Genomic DNA, 20,170 nt, shown 5'->3' on the forward strand with positions numbered 1-20,170 from the left:
CAGGCCTTGCATTCCCAAGATAGAAGGGGATAGGGGAGGATTTCGGCAGGCAAAAAAATGGCCTTGCCGAAATCTCCCTCCTAATTTCCTTAAATTTTATCACGAGTCAAGTACTTTCTATAGAACAAACTTCACGTAGGCAACCGAAATTAATAATGAATGTATGTGTGTTATATTAAACTTATAGGAGGGAGTAAAATGTAGTCAAGCAATACACATTTCAGAACAACTACTAGTCGAATAAGACATGAGAGAGATGACGAATTTTGGCAAAGATATTTATTTATAGATTAATACTTTAAACAAATCGAAAAATGCAGACATTACTAACTAGTGTCTCCCCTTCGATCAAACAGACAAAAAAAAAAAAATGAAACGCAGCCTAACGGAATCATCGACAACTGCCTTGAAAAAAATGCTTTCTGCTACTAAGATCAGTGAAATGTAGGCTAAACTGTCAACGGAGTGAAGACGTGCGATCAAATAAGTATGGCATTCGACACTCATGTAACGAAATTGCTTATCTCACCAGGACATTTTGGCGGAGTAATGCTGCAATCAAGACAACTTCGAATTCGGAGAAAAAAATAAACTCATGACGTCAGTGATCTTCAGGTCGGAAAGTCTGGAAAGATGCCTGAGTTTCCGATTTGGAATTGCGGTTGATGACCGTTCAAGTCGGAACTTGTTTTTTTCCGAGATCCCTGATTTCTTGAACGCACTGAAGTCGGAAGTTAGAGATTTCCGAGTTCCCAGTGTTTTTGAACGCGACATTCCTCTGCCAAAGATAATTTGTTGCAATGTCACTAGTTCTGTTTTTCAGGTATGATAGGGATGTTTTTTTTTGTTTGTAAAAAAATGTGAAATATTTGTTCCAATGGTAACCAAAAATATGATGCATATATATTGATGTGTTATTCAGCTATAAACGAAAGAGCTATGAACCCGTGACGTAAATGCTTTCTTTTCGCAGTTGGGCGTACTCGTAGAGAATAATAGAGGCCTCTAGTGGCCAAAAGGCCATTTTAGCATGAGCAACGCCATTGAGGGCTTCCAAACAAGCTTCCGCCATTTTACAGGAGTCAGAGTAGTCAACTGGGTGGGGATTCCTGTTGAAGTTAACCTCAATGGTGCTGCCCGTGCTGTCACGTACGCCATAATGACACAGATATAAAAATTGGGCCTCTATCTAGCTCTATGGCCGTACCCATTGCGCATGCGCACCCCTTCGACTGTGTGTCACCCTCGGCGAAACGGTGTTTGGAAGTATCTCGTGTGTTTTAATGCTTGAGATTGACAGTTTTTATCATGCTTTGCTGAATTGAAACAGTTTGTCATAAATAACGAAGAAAGGGAGTACCAACAACAATGCTGCGTGTCTGCTTGAAAGGGGCAAATTCTGCAGCGCGGGTAAGTATCACTGTGTTCTAAATGGAACATCTAGCTAACTAGCCTGCTAGCTATGCTAGCCGAGCGGTCATTCAGTGACCCAGAGACAGGGCCTACACCACTGTGCTTGTTGTTGGGAGAAATAAACAGTTTACATCTTCAGACATCTTTTACGATCTCTCCTCACAACATATAGTGTACGGAAAGGTGGGAATTCAATGCCATAACATAAAGTGTCATGTTAAATGCCTTCATTGAAAGAAAGCTGCGCTAAACTTAGGCTACTGAACGTAACTTGACGCAAATCTTGTAATTTAATGCAAATCACGTAATTACGTAGTGGAAAGAGGCGTATTTCTATTGATTGACTGCACTGCCTTCCGAATAAAAAAGACTCGAGAGTGACACGAGCGCGCACCAATGCACACCGTAGAATTGGAGGCGGGGCTCGGTGGTTGTATGATCCATTTTTGTATTAATGTTGTGGACATACATGTGTGATAACGCAAATGTTGTAGTCAAGTTGTTTTGCTACACGTTCAAGTATCTAATGTGTAGGGGAAATGCGGTCTCTGCTACTGTTTCCTAGCACAATCCGTTTAATTTCAACTAGCTACTTGAAAAAGAAAGGACAAATGCACATTCATATCAAGGGGACATGACCTTGGCAAATTCTTAGTTCATAGAATGAGCTAAAGAAAGTAGCTTTTGTTTGTGGAAATGTTTCCATTGCACACATGTAATAACTGATTAATGAGCTTTTCTTGTCAGCTATCCTATTCCAATGAATTTTAATAGAACAAGTGCTTGTGTATTTTGTATAGGTCCCATAATAGACATGTGGTGCTCCTGTGGATAGTGCATGTGTATGCTGATCTTCTCCTTTCCATAGAAATGCCTGTGTGGGAATGGTGTCCCCCTTCACCCCCTCCAGCAATGTCGTAGCTACACTTCAGGAGGCTCAGGGTAGGTGACTTGCCTCCTGCTGAGTTACTTAAGTGGCCAAATGCTGCATTGAGCTGTTTATGTTAATTGATAGAGCAGCTACCTTACTGTCCTTGACCCTTGCTTGTAAATAAATCAAAGAGATGAAGGAGGAAGTTACCCTAAAGCTGCACACAAGCACTAAAGCCATTATCAATGTGATATTCCCTTTTATCATTCTGAATGGCAGCTGCTTTGTTTGCTTTCTTGTGTGTTTGAATATCTTACATCTGACTGTACTTGCAGGTCTTCTGCAGGAAAGATTGTAGCTGCCAGTGTCCTCACTGTGGGTGGAGGAGTTGGTGGCACAATTCTATATGCCAATTGGGATCCCAAATTCAGGGCCAATGTTGAGAAATCCATACCATACTCAGATCAAGTGTTTGGACTGGCTCTCGGCCCAGCAGCACCTCCACCTGTTATAAATAAACCAGTAAGTCAAATAACCCGTGTTCTAGAGCACATTTTGAGGAATCATAGTTTGTCATTCGTGTCATTAAATTTGACTTAGTTTGTTGTCAAACACAAGCTAGCTCATCTAACAAAAGAACCACGTACAGATGTTCACTTTCAATTCAATCTTCCCTGACACTATTATTCTATTACTGTCCTGAAGAGAAAGGTTGAACCTGTTCAGATTTCCTCCATGTCTGAAATGTGGAAAGACTCGAAGCAGCCGAAGGCCAAAGAGGTTGAGAAGAAAGCAGAGCAGCCAGATGCTGAGGGACCCCCTGCTCCAGCACCTCAGGAGACCCTAGAGGGTGAGTTACAGCTGTGCCTGAGAGAGCTGATGTACTTCATGCTCTCTGAGGTGTTGAAAAAATATTATCTTGTGAGTCAAGTACTAAGAACGTTGGCACACCATTGTTTTTAAGACTATTCAATAAAGAGGGATCAGGTGCTTAATGTGAATATCATCCATTAGACGTTGCATGCTTCTGGAATCAAATTTTTCACAACAAACCCATGTCTTCTCTCCGTTGTTGAACTGAAATGATCTGCTGAAATTGTGTTGTGTACTTGGGATGGTTTACTTCATTGTTCTTACAAATACAAATGGACTTGAACTGTTAAGTTTTCTTGCTATCATCGATGCATGATTACACTTTTCAGGTTAGCAAAGAGTTATCCTCTAAATCACTGAACAGTGCATAATCGCATGGTATTTTATGCCTTTAGATCTATTTATGCGATTATATAATCTCAAATGGGTATCTTCTTGGAGAGAAAGTCCTTCATTTACTCATGATTTTCTTTCTTAGCTAATTGTTCAATATCTTGACATGTGGCAAGTTTCCTAATTAGCTGATGGCTTTACCAAGGTGGTCATTAGACCTCTGCAGAACTTTCAATGTTATTTAGCTAGGTTAACTATTTGTCGTTTAAGGGCCTTGAGTCTGTCTGTGGTGTTGATAAAATTGGGATCCCGTCAAACCAGTGAAGGACGTGACTGTTGATAGGAACTGAGTATTTCATCTCAACTTAATGAGTCTTCAGTACTGAAGTAGAGGAATGTGATGCAGGTCACATGTCTGCTGTGGGTTTTGAGAAGACCGGTTGACGATCAGGTGACCGATCTCGTCTGTCAGTGTAAATCACTGGAGTGAGATAATGGGTATCTTGCCTGTGTTACTTTAGAGTTTTGCCTTCTTATCTACAGCTATGCTATGAGTCCGTATTGCTGCTGTGTTCTTGTGTGCCAGTTCCATATGTCCTGTTGGTTACCATAACATGGCCTTGCCAAGAAGACCAGTCAGTCCACTGATGTTGAGCTCCACTGTGTTGTTGCAGAAGCTTCTGCTCAAGTGGCACAAATCCTTTCAGCCATCGGCGAGGTGCCCTCTGTGCCAGCCCCTGGAACCCACGAGGCAGAGGCCGTGCCTCCCCCAGCCGCCCTCAAGGGGGTCCCGGCAGGTCAGAACCGGGTGGATACAGCCTCCCCTGCATGGGTGCATGGCGCTCTCTCTTTCACTAATATAGGGGGTCTTAGGGTGCATGGCTCCATGCTCTATGCCTGCTCTTCTCTAATACTTGTTTTTCTTTCCTGTTCATTATTCTCCTGGTGATTTTATTTGCCATCTCACCCTTTCACCTCTGTTTACTGTACACCTCTGCATAAAGACTTCATGCTGTCCCCTTCTAGCCCCTAAACTAATCACTACCCCTCACAAAACCCTTAATCCTAGATTGCACTAGCTTGTAATGCATATGATATGTATCTGTATTACTCTGCAATTTTTGTTGTATTTAGAGGTTATATGTTGTGAATGAGTGAGTTGTTCATGTTAGTGGGTATTTTACTATACCTGTTCATGCCATACTACAGTCGTGGCCAAAAGTTTGGAGAATTACACGAACATTAATTTTCACAAAGTCTGCTGCCTCAGTGTGTAGATATTTTTGCAGATGTTACTATGGCATACTGAAGTATAATTACAAGCATTTCATAAGTGTCAAAGGCTTGTATTGACAATTACATGAAGTTGATGCAAAGAGTCAATATTTGCAGTGTTGACCATTCCTTTTCAAGACCTCTGCAATCCGCCCTGGCATGCTGTCAATTAACTTCTGGGCCACATCCTGACTGATGGCAGCACATTCTTGCATAATCAATGCTTGGAGTTTGTCAGAATTTGTGGGTTTTTGTTTGTCCACCTGCCTCTTGGGGATTGACGATAAGTTCTCAATGGGATTAAGGTCTGGGGAGTTTCCTGGCCATGGACCCAAAATATTGATGTTTTGTTCCCCGAGCCACTTAGTTATCACTTTTGCATTATGGCAAGGTGCTCCATCATGCTGGAAAAGGCATTGTTCATCACCAAACTGTTCCTGGATGGTTGGGAGAAGTTGCTCTCGGGGATGTGTTGGTATCATTCCTTATTCATGGCTGTGTTCTTAGGCAAAATTGTGAGTGAGCCCACTCCCTTGGCTGAGAAGCAACCCCACACATGAATGCTCTCCGGATGCTTTACTGTTGGCATGACACAGGACTGATGGTAGCACTCATCTTGTCTTCTCCGGACAAGCTTTTTTCCGGATGCCCCAAACAATCGGAAAGGGGATTCATCAGAGAAAATGACTTAACCCCAGTCCTCAGCAGTCCAATTCCTGAATCTTTTGCAGAATATCAGTCAGTCCCTGATGTTTTTCCTGGAGAGAAGTGGCTTCTTTGCTGCTCTTGACACCAGGCCATCCTCCAAAAGTCTTCGCCTCACTGTGCGTGCAGATGCACATGCCTGCTGCCATTCCTGAGCAAGCCTTTAAGTTCTTGATGATCCGATAAATGGTTGATTTAGGTGCAATCTTACTGGCAGCAATATCCTTACCTGTGAAGCCCTTTTTGTGCAAAGCAATGATGACGGCACGTGTTTCCGTGCAGGTAACCATGGATGACAGCGGAAGAACAATGATTCCAAGCACCACCCTCCTTTTGAAGCTTTGTCTGTTATTTTAACTCAATCAGCATGACCGAGTGATCTCCAGCCTTGTCCTCACACCTGTGTTAACGAGAGAATCACTGACATGTCAGCTGGTCCTTTTGTGGCGTGGCTGAAATGCAGTGGAAATGTTTTTTGGGGATTCAGTTCATTTGCATGGCAAAAAGGGACTTTGCAATTAATTGCAATTCATCTGATCACTCTTCATAACATTCTGGAGTATATGCAAATTGCTATCATACAAACTGAGGCAGCAGACTTTGTGAAAATTAATATTTGTCATTCAACTTTTGGCCACGACTGTACAGTGTAATCTGTAGTTGCAGGTAAGCGCTACATGTATGTGTGAATGGAATGTAGGGCATGTGTTTTTGTGGCCATGATTTTGTCTGCAGAGCAAAATGTACTGAGTGTGTTCTGTATCCCCCTAGCGGCAGCCAAATGTACTGAGTGTGAACATGAGCCTGCAGTGAAGGAGCGTCCTGAGGGTGAAGTGGCTGCCCGTCTTGCTGAGCAGGATAAGGCTGAGCAGGACCTCCTGACATGTAGGTGTCTCATCTTTCCCTGTCACATTTTGCTATGAGTTACACCGTAACAACATGCATTTACTCTGGCTTAAACATTACGTACAATTAAGACAAATGCAATACATGAGTCAATGAGTACAGTGGACGCATGGTTATTTTCAGCAGATTGCCATTGATGCATGGTCTTGTTACATTATGGAGTGCAGGTTTGACATGGGGATTGCTTATATGGCATCATGATTGACAAACAAGGTAACAAGGCTGTGTGTGTGTACTGTTGCAGCTCTGTCATCCAATCTGGAAGATGCTCTGGGCAGCACAGCCAAGGTGACCCTGCAGGCCATCGGTGCTCAGGAGGCAGCTCTGCAGGCCATTGCCCAGCACACCCGCCAACTGAGGGAGGCCATGGAGGCTGAGGTGAGGAAGGGACATATCTTCAAAAACAACTCAAACTGGGGAGATTTTTCAAAAGATTTTAGCCTCGTATTACATTCACGTTCTGTTGCGAATCTTTGTTTTGTGACCCTGAAACTGTAGAAGGCCTCAGTGTCTGAGAAGAGGAAGGGACAAGGGTACACATTCTGAAAAAGTGTAACCCAAACTGTTGTGATGCCCTAATTAAATCCACATCTTTTGTAGATGTTTGTTTTGTTAGCCACTGAGGTGAGGGGGGTGGACATATTCTCAAGTGTGAAAAAGTTCTGCTAGCTTTTCAAGTCTAGCAGTTTTTCATTACATTAAAATAGTGCTGCACGATATAGGCAAAATATCATATTGCAATTATATTTTTTCACATTTTGCAAAACCGATATGAGTTGCAAACCGCTTGGGTGAACTCTTGGAATATAGTGCTGTTAGGCATGACAAAGAGAGAATGCCGCAGGGATTAGTTATTTTCCATCCCAACATGCCTCCCCAGTCTCTATCAGAATGGGGCATTGCACAAACGAGATGCTGCAGTAGACCTGGACCACCACAACTCGCACCTCCTATTTTCAGAGAATAAGATCAAGAGAATAAATCTTTAGGGATCTGAGTCCCGTCAACGGGACAGTTGTAAATCATGCAGTGACTTGTCACGATCATAGATTTTAGAAAAACAACACGTCGGTACATATAAGTGTCTTATATCGGCTGAAAGCTTAAATTCTTGTTTAATATAACTGCACTGACTATTTTACAGTAGCTATCATGGCTATAAAAAATGCCATGTTATTGTTTGAGGAGCGCTAACAACAAAACCATTTTTTCACCGCAATAGGTTTGATAAATTCACCTCTGAAGGTGAAATGTGTACTTCTGAAATCTTGCTCTAATTTATCATCCAAAAGGTCCCAGAGAGAACATGAAGTTTTGTTAGATTAAATCCTTTTTCATATCCTAAAAAGGTCCATATAGCATGCACGATCATTTTTGTATTTCCACTCGTTCAATTTTCTAAGAAAGGAATCTATGAAAATCTTACCCTAATTGTTGTTTCAACTGTTCACATTTGTATGCATTCCTCAGAGATCCTAGAATGTAACCAGACTTCACTATATCATTAGGGGTGTAGTATATCCTATAGAACACCACATTTGGTCAGAGAGCAACGCTTTCATGGCACACTGATGACGCGGCCGGTGTTCACTTGATCGACTAACTTTGTCAAATAGGCACCAATCGGGGTCAAACTAAGCTAGCTAGATAGCCAATGAGTTGGGCTTTACGGGAGTATCCGGAAACCCTGTATCTGTGGCTAAATGTAGCTGCTAACCTTGTGCGACAGTGTGCCTTTTCCTTTTGGACAAGAATTATAAGAATATGAAGAGTTATGAAAACTGGGTGTTTTGCAAATGTTGAACTTAAAATATGGCTACTAATACTGGAAAAGCTAAATCAAAGTCCAAGTATACAGATTTTACGATATTCTTGCAGAAAAATGTTATGTGAATGTAAATGTCTCCTTCACGATTTGCCCAAATGTACCTGGGTGACGTCCCACTAAATGTCATGTAGTTTGCTCATACTTCAAGTTATCCGTCTGAAACTTTGCACATACACTGCTGCCATCTTGTTGACACCATCAGAATTAGAAGCAGGGTGATGGCGAGATTTGGGACCTTTCTGTTGCATTTCAAAGATGGTGGTAGAAAAAGAAGATAAATGTTTTTCTTCTACCAGATCTATTGTGTTATATTCTACCTCATTCACATTTCCACAGACTTCAGTGTTTTCTTTCAAATGATACCAAGAATATGCATATCCTTGCATCAAGGGACTGAGCTACAGGCAGTTAGATTTGGGTATGTAATTTTAGGTGAAAATTGAAAAAAAGGGGGCTACCCATAAGAACAAACGTTATCATACAGAACACGTATGTTTGTTTATTTGAAAGCAGCAGCATTTTTTTACGCTCTGCATCATGTTTGGAAAGATATGTAGTGTGTGTGCATGCAGAGTGAATATTGCAGCCTTTTGCAATATGGCTATTTCTATATAATATACCTGATATGGATGTGCATATATGTGATTTTAATAATTAAATATATTGCCCAGCCCTAATCCAAACATTTGTATTGTGAATCATTCATGATGTGAATTTTTTTTTTTAGGCACCCCCTGATAAGAAGTCTACCCAGTGGAGAGTCCTGGAAGATGCACTGAGTGAACGCAGCCGATCAGTAGACGAGGCTGGAGCAGCCGTCCTCAAGGCCAAGTAAGAGCCGCTTGATAATTTATTAACATTATGTTGTGGTCACTAGTGTACACTACTTTATTTTGTTTCAGCCAATTTGATAATACATTTGGTGATATTAAAGTTTGAAGTGGTGTATTTACTATGTTATGCTCACTAAAATGAACTTATAGTTAAAAAAACAAGAGATGTATCTCAATAATGGTTGTTGATGCCGAAAAGGCTTTCAACCGGCTTTAATGGATTTTCCTATTCAAAACTTTGGAAGCTTTCAACTTTCCAGCTGAAATGAATTGTATAAAAGGATAGAACTGTCCTAAAGAAAAAATATACACACATGATGCATTTTCTGATGAAATTGCTTTAGGAATGGGCACAAGAAAGAATGTCCCCTCTCCCCCTTCTTGGCAATTGAACCACTTGCAGAAATAATTAGACAGGACCAAACGTAACAGGTATTGGTAAACATAAATATAAACTAAATGTATTTGCAGATCTCCTGCTGTACCTGACCAATATTGAAAACTCAATGCCCCTCAAATATTTTCAGGATAACCTAAAATCTCAGGATAAAACATTCACGTGGAAAAAATGAAATGATGGCAATAAGAAAAAGCATAACTCATGATCTACAGTGGACCACAAAAAAAATCTAAGAGTTGCACCAGCATGGTTTAAATGAATCTAGGTTTTGTTAATCTAGGTTTATTAATCAGATGTGTTGCACCACTTAGATTTACTTATCCAGATTAAACATTACAATGACTAACAATGACTCAGTAATCCATGCCTTCTGGGAATGCTATAAAGTCCTTAAGTTATGGGCGGAGTTAGAAAGTTGTCTGTCAGAAGTATTGCAATGTAAATGTATTTTAATCCGCATATTTCAAATCAAATTGTATTTGTCACATGTGCCGAATACAACAGATGTAGACCTTAGTGTAATGCTTACTTACAAGCCCCTAACCAACAATGGTTTACCAGTTTTTTTTCTTTTTTTTTTTCTCCTGAATTTATTAATTTAGTAGGGAATAAAAGTAACATATTTAAACAGCAACAGTAAAATAACAAGCGAAGCTAAACACAAGGGGTATGTAGTCTGTGCTGGGGTACCGGTTAGTTGAGTTAATATGTACATGTAGGTAAAGTTAGTGAGTATGCATACAGTGGGGCAAAAAAGTATTTAGTCAGCCACCAATTGTGCAAGTTCTCCCATTTAAAAAGATGAGAGGCCTGTACATTTCATCATAGGTATACTTCAACTATGACAGACAAAATGAGAAGAAAAAAAATCCAGAAAATCACATTGTAGGATTTTTTAGGAATTTATTTGCAAATTATGGTGGAAAATAAGTATTTGGTCAATAACAAAAGTTGATCTCAATACTTTGTTATATACCCTTTGTTGGCAATGACAGAGGTCAAACGGTTTCTGTAAGTCTTCAAAGTTTTCACACACTGTTGCTGGTATTTTGGCCCATTCCTCCATGCAGATCTCCTCTAGAGCAGTGACGTTTTGGGGCTGCTGTTGGGCAACACGGACTTTCAACTCCCTCCAAAGATTTTCTATGGGGTTGAGATCTGGAGACTGGCTAGGCCACTCCAGGACCTTGAAATGCTTCTTACAAAGCCACTCCTTCGTTGCCGGGGCGGTGTGTTTGGGATCATTGTCATGCTGAAAGACCCAGCCACGTTTCATCTTCAATGCCCTTGCTGATGGAAGGAGGTTTTCACTCAAAATCTCACGATACATGGCCCCATTCATTCTTTCCTTTACACGGATCAGTCGTCCTGGTCCCTTTGCAGAAAAACAGCCCCAAAGCATGATGTTTCCACCCCCATGCTTCACAGTAGGTATGGTGTTCTTTGGATGCAACTCAGCATTCTTTGTCCTCCAAACATGACGAGTTGAGTTTTTACCAAAAAGTTATATTTTGGTTTCATCTGACCATATGCCATTCTCCCAATCTTCTTCTGGATCATCCAAATGCTCTCTAGCAAACTTCAGACGGGCCTGGACATGTACTGGCAGGGGGACACGTCTGGCACTGCAGGATTTGAGTCCCTGGCGGCGTAGTGTGTTACTGATGGTAGGCTTTGTTACTTTGGTCCCAGCTCTCTGCAGGTCATTCACTAGGTCCCCCCGTGTGGTTCTGGGATTTTTGCTCACCGTTCTTGTGATCATTTTGACCCCACGGGGTGAGATCTTGCGTGGAGCCCCAGATCGAGAGAGAGCATCAGTGGTCTTGTATGTCTTCCATCTCCTAATAATTGCTCCCACAGTTGATTTCTTCAAACCAAGCTGCTTACCTATTGCAGATCCAGTCTTCCCAGCCTGGTGCAGGTCTACAATTTTGTTTCTGGTGTCCTTTGACAGCTCTTTGGTCTTGGCCATAGTGGAGTTTGGAGTGTGACTGTTTGAGGTTGTGGACAGGTGTCTTTTATACTGATAACAAGTTCAAACAGGTGCCATTAATACAAGTAACGAGTGGAGGACAGAGGAGCCTCTTAAAGAAGAAGTTACAGGTCTGTGAGAGCCAGAAATCTTGCTTGTTTGTAGGTGACCAAATACTTATTTTCCACCATAATTTGCAAATAAATTCATAAAAAATCCTACAATGTGATTTTCTGGATTATTTTTCTTATTTTGTCTGTCATAATTGAAGTGTACCTATGATGAAAATTACATGCCTCATCTTTTTAAGTGGGAGAACTTGCACAATTGGTGGCTGACTAAATACTTTTTTGCCCCACTGTAGATTATAAACAGAGTAGCAGCTGTGTCAGAGGGGTCATGGCATATGAGGGTGCAGTGAGATGGACAATACTTTTCTCGTCATTCATCTTGGAAAAAATGTATACTTAAGCTGGAAATGAACCAATCCTCCATCATTAACACTATGGAAAGCTCAAATGCTTTATCTGGGCAGGGGTGATGTTGTGGCTGTTTGTGTGCGCCTGTATGTTGTCATTTTGTATGTGGATGTATTGTTAAAAAATATATCATTATACACACAGTACTGTGCAAAAGTTTTAGGTAGGTGTGAAAAAATGCTGTAAAGTAAAAATGCTTTCAAAAATAGACCGGGCTTCACCATGCATCGTGCCGACAGAGATAAACACCTCTCTGTGAGGAGGCAGGGCGGGGGTGTATGCTTCATGATTAATGGTGTAATCATAACATACAGGAACTGAAGTCCTCACCCGACCTAGAATTCCTTACAATCAAATCCTGGCCATTTTACCAACCAAGAATTCTTGTTAGTTATAGTCACAGCTGTGTACATTCCCCCTCAAGCAGATACCAAGACGGTCCTCAAGGAACTTCACTTGACTCTATGTAAACTGGAAAACATATATCCTGAGGATGCATTTATTGTAGCTGGGGATTTTAACAAAGCAAATGTGAGAACAAGGCTACCTAAATTATATCAGCATATTGATTGCACTATGCAAAGGGGTAATGCACTCTATCACTGCTACTCAAGCTTCCGCGATGCATACAAGGCCATCCCTTCGGCAATTCCGACCACGACTCCATCTGGCTCCTACCGTCTTGTTGGCAGAAACTCAAACAGGATGTACCCGTGACTCGAACCATTCTACGTCTGACCAATCAGAATCCATACTTCAAGATTGTTTTGATCACACGAAATGGAATATGTTCCGTTCAGCCTCGGAGAACAACATCGACCCATACGCTGACTCGGTGAGTGAGATTATAAAGAAGTGCATTGGAGACGATGTATCCACTGTGACTATTAAAACCTACCCTATCCAGAAACCGTGGATGGATGGCGGCATTCGCGCAAAGCACAAACTGCATTTAACCATGGAAAGAGGTCTAGGAATATGGCTGAATATAAAGTGTATTTATGCCCTCCGCGGCAATCAAACAAGCGAAATGCCAGTACAGGGACAACGTGGAATCGCAATTCAACGGCTTCAACACGAGTCACATGTAGCACGGTCTACAGGAAATCAGACTACAAAAAGAAAACCAGCCATGTCATGGACACTGACGTCACGCTTCCGGACAAACTAAACACCTTCTTTGCCCACTTTGAGGATAATACAGTACCACCGTCACGGTCCACTAACAAGGACTGCGACACCCCCATCTCCTTCTCCGTGACCGACGTGAGTAAAATATTTTAAACATTAACCCTCACAAGGCTGCTGGCCCAGACGGCATCCCTAGCCGCGTCCTCAGAGCATGCGCAGACCAGCGGGCTGGTGTGTTTACGGACATATTCAATCGCTCCCTGTCCCTGCATGCTTCAAGAGGGTGAAGATAACTGAACTAAATGACTACCGCCCTGTAGCACTCACTTCTGTCATCATGAAGTGCTTTGAGAGACTAGTCAAGGATCATATCACCTCCACCTTACCGGCCACCCTAGATCCACTTCAGTTTGCATACCGCCCCAAAAGGTCCACAGGCGACGCAATTGCCATCACACTGCCCAATCTCATCTGGACAAAAGGAATACTTATGTAAGAATGCTGTTCGACTACAGCTCAGCATTCAACACCATAGTACCCTCCAAGCTCATCATCAAGTGGAAGGCCCTGGGTCTCAACTAGAGGTCGGCCGATTTCAAGTTTTGATATCAATCGGTAATTTTGCCTTTTTTTAAACACCTTTTTTAAAAAAATCTTTATTTAATTAGGCAAGTCAGTTAAGAACACATTCTTATTTTCAATGACGGCCAAGGAACGGTGGGTTAACTGCCTTGTTCAGGGGCAGAACGACAGATTTTTACTTGTCAGCCCAGAGATTCAATCTTGCAACCTTACAGTTAACTAGTCCAACCACCTGCCTCACGAGGAGCCCGCCTGTTACGCGAATGCAGTAAGAAGCCAAGGTAAGTTGCTAGCTAGCATTAAACTTAATCAATCATCACTAGTTATAACTACACATGGTTGATATTACAAGTTAATCTAGCGTGTCCTGCGTTGCATATAGTCAATGCAGTGCGCATTCGCGAGTAAGGACTCGTTGCTCCAACGTGTACCTAACCATAAACACCAATGCCTTTCTTAAAATCAATACACAGAAGTATATATTTTTAAACCTACATATTTAGCTAAAAGAATTCCAGGTTAGCAGGCAATATTAACCAGGTGAAATTGTGTCACTTCTCTTGCGTTCATTGCACGCAGAGTCGGGGTATATGCAACAGTTTGGGCAGCCTGGCTCATTGCGAACTAATTTGCCAGAATTTTACGTAATTATGACATAACATTGAAGGTTGTGCAATGTAACAAGAATATTTAGACTGATTAATGCCACCCGTTAGATAAAGTACGGAACGGTTCCGTATTTCACTGAAAGAATTAGTCTTGTTTTCGAGATGATAGTTTCCAGATTTGACTATATTAATGACCTAAGGCGCGCATTTCTGTGTGTTATAATTAAGTATATGATTTGATAGTGCAGTCTGACTGAGCGATGGTATGCACCAGCAGGCTCATAAGCATTAGTTCAAACAGCACTTTCATGCATTTTGCCAGCAGCTCTACTGTTTATGACTTCAAGCCTATCAACTCCCGAGATTAAGCTGGTGTAATGATGTGAAATGGCTAGCTAGTTAGCGGGGTGCGCGCTAATAGTGTTTCAAACATCACTCGCTATGAGACTTGGAGTAGTTGTTCCCCTTGCTCTGCAAGGGCCACGGCTTTTGTGGAGCGGTGGGTAACGCTGCTTCGAGGGTGGCTGTTGTCTGTGTTCCTGGTTCGAGCCCAGGTAAGGGGCGAGGAGAGGGGGACGGAAGCTATACTGTTACACTGGCAATACTATATAGTGCCTATAAGAACATCCAATAGTAAAAGGTATATGAAATACAAATGGTATAGAGAGAAATAGTCCTATAATTCCTATAATAACTACAACCTAAAACTTCTTACCTGGGAATATTGAAGAATCATGTTAAAAGGAACCACCAGCTTTCATATTCTGAGCAAGGAACTTAAACGTTAGCTTTCTTACATGGCACATATTGCACTTTTTACTTCTCCAACACTTTGTTTTTGCATTATTTAAACCAAATTGGACATGTTTCATTATTTATTTGAGGCTAAATTAATTTTATTGATGTATTAGGTTAAAATAAGTGTTAATTCAGTATTGTTGTAATTGTCATTATTACAAATCCATTTTCAAAATCGGCCGATTGAATCGGTATCAGCTTTTTTTGTCCTCCAATAATCGGTATCGGCGTTGAAAAATCATATTCGGTCGACCTCTAGTCTCAACCCCGCTCTGTGCAACTGGGTCCTGGTCTGACGGGCCGCCCCAAGTGGTGACTGTAGGAAACAACACCTCCACTTTGCTAACCCTCAACTCTGGGGCCCCACAAGGGTGTGTGCTCAGTCCCCTCCTGTACTTCCTTTTCACCCACAACTGCGTGGCCATGCACGCCTCCAACTCCATCATTTAAGTTTGCAGACTACACAACAGTAGTGGGCTTGATTACCAACTGCAAACAGAGAGCCTGGTACACCCATCTACTGTCCGGAGAAGTCTGGTCAGAAGTGACCTTCATGGAAGACTTGCGGACAAAAAGCCATACCTCCGATGTGGTAACAAGGCCAAGCAACTCAACTATGCACGAAAACACAGGAACTGGGGTGCAGAAAAATGGCAGCAGGTGCTCTGGACTGATGAGTCAAATATTTGGCTGTAGCAGAAGGCAGTTTGTTTGCCGACGGGCTGGAGAGTGGTACACGAATGAGGGTCTGCCGTCAACAGTGAAGGATGATGGAGGTTCCTTGCAAGTTTGGGGCTGCATTTCTGAAAATGGAGTTGAAGATTTGGTCAGAATTAATGGTCTCATCAATGCTGAGAAGTACAGGCAGATACTTATCCATCATGCAATACCATCAGGGAGGCATCTGATTTGCCCCAAATTTATTCTGCAGCATGACAATGACCCCAAACAGTTCTTAATGACTTTCGCTGTATCTTCAGTCTAAAGAAGAACAAGGAGTCCTGGAAGTGATGGTATGGCCCCCACAGAGCCCTGATCTCAACATCGAGTCTGTCTGGGATTAGAAGAGCGAGAGAAGCACCTGAGGCTGCCAATATGTTTGGGCCAACCTACCTGCTTAGTTCCTTCAAACTGTGCAAGTGTTCCTAGAATAATTTATGCTGTTTTAAGGCAAAAGGTGGTCACACCAAACTCACTTTGCATTTTGTTAATTGATAAATATAATCTATTAACATGTTTATTTTTGAAAGCATTCTTTACAGCATTTTTTTCACACCTGCCTTAAACTTTTGCAGTACTGTATATATTATTTTATAAAATTATACAACGGAAAACTAACTTTTAAAGGATCAATGACTGTGCTTTCTATGTTTGGCTTTGTGCAAGAGGGATTAATTCTGCATCTCTGGTGTTTTAGGGCTGAGCTGGACAAGCTGAGAGGAGTGATCGATGGAGCCAAGCACTTAAAGATTGCTGCAGCCCGGCCATCTATCCTGGCTGCAGAGGAGAACCTTCACAGCATGGTGGTAGATCTGGACAGCGTGGTGACCAGGGTAAACTGGCCCTGTTTTACACTGTTAACACATGGGTTGCATTCCAACCTATTTCATATGCTGAAAAAAAAGTATAAACGCAACATGAAAGTGTTGTTCCCATTTTTTTTCAATAGATCGAATCAAAGATCCCCGAAATGTTCCATAACCACAAAAAGCTTATTTCTCATATTTTGTGTACAAATTAGTTTACATCCCTGTTAGTGAGCATTTCTCCTTTGCCAAGATAATCCATCCACCTGACAGGTGTGGCATATCAATAAGCTGATTAAACAGCATGATCATTACACAGGTGCACCTTGTGCTGGAGACAAGGCCACTCTATGTGCAGTTTTATCGCACAACACAATGCCGCAGATGTCTCAAGTTGAGGGAGCGTGCAATTTACATGCTGACTGCAGGAATTTCCACCAGAGCTGTTGCCAGTGAATTGAATGTTACTTTCTCTACCATAAGCCATCACCCAATGTCGTTTTTATAGAATTTGGCAGTACGTCCAGCCGGCCTCACAACTACAGACCACGTGTAACCACACCAGCCCAGGACCGCCACATCTGGCTTGGTCACCTGTGGGATCGTCTGGTGAGGGGGGGCTGCTAAGGAGTATTTCTCTCTTTCGTAAAGCCCTTTTGTGGGGAAAAACTCATTCTCAGTGGCTGGGCCTGGCTCCCCAGTGGCTGGGCCTGGCTCCCCAGTGGCTGGGCCTGGCTCCCCAGTGGCTGGGCCTGGCTCCCCAGTGGCTGGGCCTGGCTCCCCAGTGGCTGTAACTCAGTAAAATCTTTGAAATTGTTGCGTTTTATCTTGTTGTTGTTGTATATATATTAGTGCACCACTCGCGTCAAATGTAGTGCACTACATGAAGAATAGGGTGTTATTTTGGACACATACATGGAATGATCAATACTGTCTCTTTTACATCATACTCTGCATACTTGTCTTTCTGGTTAGATGTCTGTTTAACCTATCCTGGTGCATCGTTACTGCAGGTCCAGACAGCCCAGTCTGAGGCTAAGATTGTGTCCCAGTACAGCGAGCTGGTGAACGAGGCCAAGGCCCAGTTCCAGAAGGAGCTGAACAGCATCACTCCAGAGATCCAGGCCAACTGGAAGGGACTCAGTAAGTCAGCTTCACCCCTACATCTTACTCCCATTACCCACCCACATTTTAACAGTTCGGCTTTGCAGTAAGCCTTTGAAAAACTTTGCACAGCATCAATAACATGTTTAGGTTCAGTTAGTCTTTCTGCGACTCTTCTTCTCCTTGTCAACCGTATTGGAGAAGGTTCAAGCCCCCCACCCTCGAGTTTGAGATGAGGATGCAAGGAAAGATAACTGGTTTAGGCCATAGAACCATGGAGAGAGGGGGGGGCACAGGATAAATCGGCTCTTAAATTCATGGACTTGCCTCGGCCGTCTCCCAGCAGGGAAGCTGACTCAAGATGACCTCAACTCCCTGATTGCTCATGCCCACCGACGCATCGACCAGATGAACCGAGAGCTGGCTGAGCAGAGGGTGAGGGAGCAGATCCACATCGACTCTGCCCTAGAGCAGCAGAAGCTGGAGGACAAGAAGGCCCTGGAGGTGGCCGTCTCCACCGCCCTGGAACACAACCGAGAACAGATGCGTCTGGAGCAGGAGAAGAAGGTGAGCTCAAGGGCCTTTCTTTATTTGTCTAACTATTAACCAAATGATCCTACGGTCTTTACCTTGTTACAGGGCAGCATTCAACTGTTTTGATGGCTGGACTTTTCCTTTCCTCGCACAGTAGGTTGTAGCAATCTAGCTAAATGTTTGCTCTGTTGGACACACGAGTAGAATGAGACCCATCTGTGTCCATCACCAGGTAGAGGAGACTCGGGAGGTGATGGAGGCAGAGATGCGGACCCAGCTGCGTAGGCAGGCTGCAGCACACACAGACCACCTGCGTGACGTCCTCAAGGTGCAGGAGCAGGAACTGCGCTCCGAGGCAGAGGAGGCAAGTATATCCATATTAAACATCCCATCTACTGTGACACGTAACCACAGCCAAACATCCTTCATATTGAAATCCAGGAGATAAGTTTAGCCATCCAACAAACCAGTTTATTCATTGTTTTGAGTGCTTGTCACTGCTACAGCTGAACTACTTCCTGTTAATATTTAACAATGCAAACATTAAGAACCCCTAAAATCCTATTTAATGCTAACTGAATGAACATGATTTTAATCGTCTCCAGATCCTGAACAGCTCGTTGATGGAGAAGGAGACAGAGTACCGTCGTCTGACACAGGACCAACTGGACAGCTTCACCCTGGACATGAATGCAGCTTACGCCAGGCTCAAGGGCATGGAGGAGGCCATTGACAGTGAGTGAGACAGACGCTTTTGTGGTGGGTTCTGTACGAGATACTAAAGTGTAGTCATGTTACCCTACAGGTCATGTTATAGCAGAGGAGGAGGCCCGTAAGGCCCATCAGCTGTGGCTCTCAGTGGAGGCTCTGAACTACACTCTGAAGACTGCTGCCCTAAACGACCCCACCGAGCCCCTAGAGGGCGCCGTACAGGCCATCAAGGAGAGCTGTGCCGAGGATGAGTTTGCCCAGGCCCTGGCCACTGCCTTGCCCTCCGAGTCACTCAGCCGCGGCGTCTACAGCGAGGCCTCACTCCGCGCCCGCTTCTACGCCATCCGCCAGCTGGCCCGCCGTGTGGCCCTGATTGACGAGACCCGCAACAGCCTCTACCAGTACTTCCTATCCTACCTACAGGCCATGCTGCTCTTTGAGAAGGCACAGGAGGCTCCCCCCGCCAAGCTGTCTGCCGAAGATCTCGACACATTCAAGCTGCTCTCCTACGCTGCCTACAGCCTGGAGCATGGAGACCTGGAGTTGGCCGCCAAGCTTGTCAACCAGCTGAAGGGTGAGTCGCGCAGGGTGGCTCAGGACTGGCTCAAAGAGGCCCGGCTCACACTAGAAACGAAACAGGTGGTCAGCCTCCTGTCTGCATACGCCAATGCAGTGGGGTTGGGCACCACCATGGCGCCTTAGCTGAGTCCAGGTCATGGGAGTGTCCCCATCTGCATCAACAGCAAGCTCTGCCCTCTCCATGAGGAGTTAATTTATGAATAGAGGAAATCTGTTTGAAGCACCACTATACATACCACTGATGGGTGTATCCCAGAAATGTATTAAAACATGCCCTCTCTTTAGAACCTTCCCAAGCATCTACAAGAAAATGACTTACTGAGTAGTACTAATGCGTTTGATGTACCTATGGTGTCAGTGGTCTCAGCAGGTGTAATGGATGAGATCCCTCACTGGGTGTGCTGTTTACATCAGTGGTTCCCAACTCCAGTAACCCCAGACACTCACCTGAAAGCTTGACAAGTTGAATCAGATGAGTTTGTCTGGGGCTACTACAAAATGTGTACTGTTTTTAGCGACTGGAGTTGGGAACCACCGGTTTAGATAGCTGGAACCTTGGTCCTGTAAGTTGTCTCTCACTAGCCTCCTTCACCATTTCAGCTCACAATGTGTTTCTCGCTTTGTTCAATTTGATCATGTTGTGCAGAATCAATTGTCATGCTATTTCCTCCCTGTTAATATTGGATATCAATAAATTGTGGCTGTTGAG

The 20,170-nt window shown here is 43.2% G+C and overlaps 1 protein-coding gene across 3 annotated transcripts; it reads left to right on the top strand.

The window, feature by feature from the left end:
• Positions 1-1,006: 1,006 nt before the first annotated feature.
• Positions 1,007-20,169, top strand: immt (inner membrane protein, mitochondrial (mitofilin)). 3 transcript variants are annotated; one of them, XM_021583529.2, is made up of 14 exons: positions 1,007-1,410; positions 2,282-2,355; positions 2,620-2,806; positions 2,990-3,134; positions 4,165-4,287; positions 6,242-6,355; positions 6,621-6,754; positions 8,932-9,035; positions 16,425-16,560; positions 17,547-17,676; positions 17,981-18,204; positions 18,404-18,535; positions 18,777-18,906; positions 18,977-20,169. In XM_021583529.2, the coding sequence occupies exons 1-14, from the start codon at positions 1,369-1,371 to the stop codon at positions 19,582-19,584; spliced, it is 2,283 nt and encodes a 760-aa protein (XP_021439204.1). In that variant the 5' UTR covers positions 1,007-1,368; the 3' UTR covers positions 19,585-20,169. The 3 variants fall into 3 exon arrangements, with proteins under 3 accessions (XP_021439204.1, XP_021439205.1, XP_021439206.1); XM_021583530.2 differs by having other exon boundaries at positions 17,984-18,204; XM_021583531.2 differs by lacking the exon at positions 4,165-4,287.
• Position 20,170: the final 1 nt, after the last annotated feature.

The sequence above is a fragment of the Oncorhynchus mykiss genome, chromosome 31, assembly GCF_013265735.2.
Source record: "Oncorhynchus mykiss isolate Arlee chromosome 31, USDA_OmykA_1.1, whole genome shotgun sequence".
Taxonomy (NCBI): domain Eukaryota; kingdom Metazoa; phylum Chordata; class Actinopteri; order Salmoniformes; family Salmonidae; genus Oncorhynchus; species Oncorhynchus mykiss.

What these genes read in the sequence shown, in the direction of transcription:
- immt (XM_021583529.2), top strand. Translation starts at nt 1,369, where the DNA reads ATGCTGCGTGTCTGCTTGAAAGGGGCAAATTCTGCAGCGCGG. An exon ending in GGGCAAATTCTGCAGCGCGG is followed by an intron (nt 1,411 to 2,281) that starts GTAAGTATCACT and finishes TCCTTTCCATAG; the next exon opens with AAATGCCTGTGTGGGAATGG. An exon ending in CCTCAAGGGGGTCCCGGCAG is followed by an intron (nt 4,288 to 6,241) that starts GTCAGAACCGGG and finishes GTATCCCCCTAG; the next exon opens with CGGCAGCCAAATGTACTGAG.